Raw genomic sequence first — 4097 nt, forward strand, 5'->3', positions numbered from 1 at the left:
TTCTTGAAATGGGGACAACTTAGAAGAAATCCGCCACAGAATTTTCGCAGCCTTCCTTTGAGCGGGGACTGGATCTCTTGAGGGTTCCCTTCTTGGCCCTCCCTGGTAGCAAATTCTTCGGACGAAGCGGGAGGAAGAGGGGAAATATAGCCCCCTGTTCTCTGTCCGCTTGCCGTTTGTCAGAGCTCTCCGAAAGAAGAGTCACCGCGTTTGCTTCCCACCCAGCCCAGCCCTGCCTGGTCTATCACGTTCGCCAGGTTCTGTCCGGCCCGAACTCTAGATGTCTCCGGGAGAGAGAGAGAGAGAGGAGGGAAGGGAGGGAGGAAAGGAGAATGAGGGGGGATGCTCGCTCTTCTTCGTTTGCTCTCACTTTCGACGCCCCTCGTGCTTCCTGTTGTCGGCTAGTTGACAGGCACTTAGACTCCCCGCTCCCCCCGCCTTTCAGCCCGGCTGGATCGGGGGAAAAGAAGACGAGAAAGAAAAAGCGGTGCGCCTTTGCCCTTGACTCGCGCGCTGCCCCAATTGATAAAACGACTGGCTTGCTCTCCCCCCCTCCCTCCGCAAGAAAGGAGAGGATTAGAATCCAGCCCTTTCGTCTCCCTCCGCCCCCACTCGCAGCCCTGGCGTTTTTTCCCCTCCTACTCCGCCCCCAAACGAGGGGGCGTGAGGCGTTTTATTGGCTGCCGCTATTAGTGCGCCGTCGAACAAAAGCGGCTCCTTTAATCCCGAGTCTTTAGTGATTTCTTCTCCCTTCGCCCCCCGATTCCCTCCCTCTCTCCCCCGCCTCTTTTTCGCTCTTCGCCTTTGCGAAGGTAGCCTCCCCCCCCCCCCCCACAGCTCCCGCTTGCCGCCGCTGATTGGGCCACCGGGTGGGGAGAGTGAACGCCCCGCTCGCAGCTCTGTCAGCTTGCGCGCCGTCCGAAGCGGGCTCGCCTTCCAAGCGTCCTCTTTCGGCTTCCACTCCTCCACTTGCCTTCTCGGTGCCGCCTTTCGCGCCCCGCCGTCGCGGCACCGGAGCTCCTGCAACGTCGAGGGGATCCCCAGCGGGAAGGCTCGCCACTCCGGGCGAGGCCCCGGCCACTCCGCTCGCCGTCCCTCGGGGCACTTCGGTGGGGACTGGATTGCTGGGAGAACTGGTATGATCAGCTGAGAGGGAGGCGTCGTCGGTGGCGGCCTTGGCTGGAAGGCAGGCGGGGAAGCGGAGCCGGCGAGCGGACGGCGGACGGGGGACGACGGCTGCTCCTGGAGGCGCCAGAAGGTCCGCGCAGCACCATGTCCAAGCCTTCGGATCACATCAAGCGCCCCATGAACGCCTTCATGGTTTGGTCCCGGGGGCAGCGTCGGAAGATGGCCCAGGAGAACCCTAAAATGCACAATTCGGAGATTAGCAAGCGCCTCGGGGCCGAGTGGAAGCTGTTGTCCGAGGCCGAGAAACGCCCTTACATAGACGAAGCCAAGAGGCTGCGCGCCCAGCACATGAAGGAGCATCCCGACTACAAGTACCGGCCCCGCCGCAAGCCTAAGAACTTGCTCAAGAAGGACAGGTATGTCTTCCCTTTGCCTTACCTCGGGGATACCGACCCCCTCAAGGCGGCAGGGCTCCCCGTGGCAGCCACAGACTCTTTGCTCGGCTCCCCGGAGAAGGCGAGGGCCTTCTTGCCCCCCACCTCCGCACCTTACTCTTTACTTGACCCCAGCCAGTTCAGCTCCAGCGCCATCCAGAAGATGACCGAGGTGCCCCACACCTTAGCTACCAGCACTCTGCCCTACGCCTCAACCTTGGGATACCAGAATGGGGCTTTTGGCACCTTGAGTTGCCCGAGTCAGCACACCCACACTCACCCGTCGCCAACCAACCCGGGCTACGTGGTGCCTTGTAACTGTACGGCTTGGTCTACGTCCAGTTTGCAGCCTCCTGTTGCCTACATATTATTCCCGGGCATGACCAAGACTGGAATAGACCCCTATTCTTCAGCGCACGCTGCAGCCATGTAACACACAAACCAAACTCCCACTGGCAGTCCCACACATTGCAGGCGACTGGAATCTGTATGGGGCCAGCGAGACTGGCCAAAGGAAGAAATCGGAAGCCAATCGTTGTGCATGTACCATACCGAACTCCAGAAACAAACAATCCGCCTAACCGAAATCCGCCACTTGAGCGTGGAAAGATGCCCTGGGGAATCTCTTCCACCGGGGCAAAGACTCTGAGACTCTTCGGGTGGGGTGGTGGTAGGGACACCAAAACCTTAGAATCCAAAATCCAAAAAAACTCTCAGTCTTTACAGAAAACTTTCTTTCCTTGCTTTCTGCACTTGGGGCTCAGATTGGCCCAAAACTTGTACAACTTGTATATGTGTCAAACTTTTAACTGCCCTTTTGGCTAAAGGTCAACAGCGATCCTTTTGATTTTTTTTAATTTATTAATGTTAATGAGTTTGTATGATTGAATGTTATTCGGACTTTAATTTTTAAAATCCCAGAACTGCTCTAACCTAATGATACCCTACCTTTTTTCCTTTGCACATTAAAATCAAGAATTAGCTGTGTTATATATATATATATTCTATATATCTATATTTTATCATCCAGCACTAATAGATAACATTGCTTTTCATGTCAGAAAGATTAAAATAACACAACAGCTCTTTAGAGTTATTAAAGGGGGGTTAAAAGTTTTATATTTCAAACCTGATATGATAGTATTTGTTTAATTTTAAAGAGATAGTCCTTCGATTTGTGTGAATAAGTGCAAGTAGGCCTAAGTTTACTTTAGACAGAATGTCAGCTATGACATCAGACTGTAGGTTTTTTTTTAATAAAAAGAGAATAAAAATAATTTTAAAAAAGAGTAACATGGTGATAAACTAAATATGGTTTAAAGTGTATTGGGGAGACAATGTATCCAAAAGGATTTTACCTCGTCAGTTCTGTTCATTTGTTGAACAAAAAAAAAGGCATTTTGAATAAAGACAATCTGTCGTGCAACTGGGTCAACTATGTTGTGTGAATCCCATTCCAGTTCTTATGAAGTTTCACATAAAAGCTTTATGGACTGTAAGGAAGTTGAAAACTTAAAGGTTTCCTTTGACTTGCCAAGGTATTGAGCTATTGGTCCTTCATAACAGTAACTCTACACAAAAGTAAGGAAACTTCAAGAACCTAAAACAAGATTGGAGAGTTTTGAAATCTGGGCATAATCCACTGGCAAGTTCTCCTGCACAGTTATACTGAATTGAGCTAACTGATGCCTGAATCAATGTCAGTGAAGGAGAACCTCTGGATGTATTCTGCTCACCTTGCTAAAATCTGTTTCTTGTGGCACATGTGCTGTGCAAGCATGTACATATACTTGTATGAGTACGTGCATACACTTTTGCGGTCAGTTATTTCTAAGGTTAACTTTGTTCTTCTTCACCATATTTCCCTGTATTCCAGAAGGGGGAATAGGATGAGCCAGAAGGTGTGACTCACTTAAGTGCAAGTCTCTTATTTCATTCCTTGATATAAATTCTTTGAGTATATATTTTCAGTATGCAGGAAATATCAGATGAGTCCTGCATCTCCACATTTTGTGATCTGTCATACAGGGATTACACTAAAACACATTTCCCTAGGAGAAAGTGGGACTTATTTCTGAGTAATTGTGCATAAATATATTGTGTCTTGGGAATCCTAAACGTTTTAAGTATATGCACTCTCCCCCAATCTATCCTATTGTGTGCAGGAGATTTTATTCTAAAGTAAGTATGGCCAAAACTACAGCATCTTTTTGGGGTGTTAGTCCCAGTAAAACTGATTTTTACAAGAGGCCAAATCTGCTTTAAAAGCATGAGAGTTATCTTTAATCAGAGGTAAGTTCCATTAAATTCAGTGAGACTTACCCTTAGGTATCTGGGTACAAAACTGTTGACTTAGCAGAAGTTGGGAAAGGGAGTAGAAAATCACTTGCTATGGTCCAAGATTCATTCATATTCTCTCTCTCTCTCTCTCTCTCTCTCTCTCTCTCTCTCTCTCTCTCTCTCTCTCTCTCCCTCCCTCCCTCCCTCCCTCCCTCCCTCTCCCCTCCCTCCCTTCCTCTCTCTCTCTCTCTCCCT

General features: G+C 49.5%; 1 protein-coding gene across 1 annotated transcript; it reads left to right on the forward strand.

Moving 5' to 3' along the window:
- The first annotated feature begins 1272 nt into the window (after positions 1–1272).
- SOX14 (SRY-box transcription factor 14) lies at positions 1273–1995 on the forward strand. Its single transcript, XM_032225565.1, has one exon. The coding sequence runs from the start codon at positions 1273–1275 to the stop codon at positions 1993–1995; it is 723 nt and encodes a 240-aa protein (XP_032081456.1).
- The last annotated feature ends 2102 nt before the right edge of the window (positions 1996–4097 follow it).

This window comes from Thamnophis elegans, chromosome 10, assembly GCF_009769535.1.
Source record: "Thamnophis elegans isolate rThaEle1 chromosome 10, rThaEle1.pri, whole genome shotgun sequence".
NCBI lineage: Eukaryota > Metazoa > Chordata > Lepidosauria > Squamata > Colubridae > Thamnophis > Thamnophis elegans.

Coding starts and splice junctions, on each gene's coding strand:
- SOX14 (XM_032225565.1), top strand. CDS start 1,273: ATGTCCAAGCCTTCGGATCACATCAAGCGCCCCATGAACGCCTTCATG.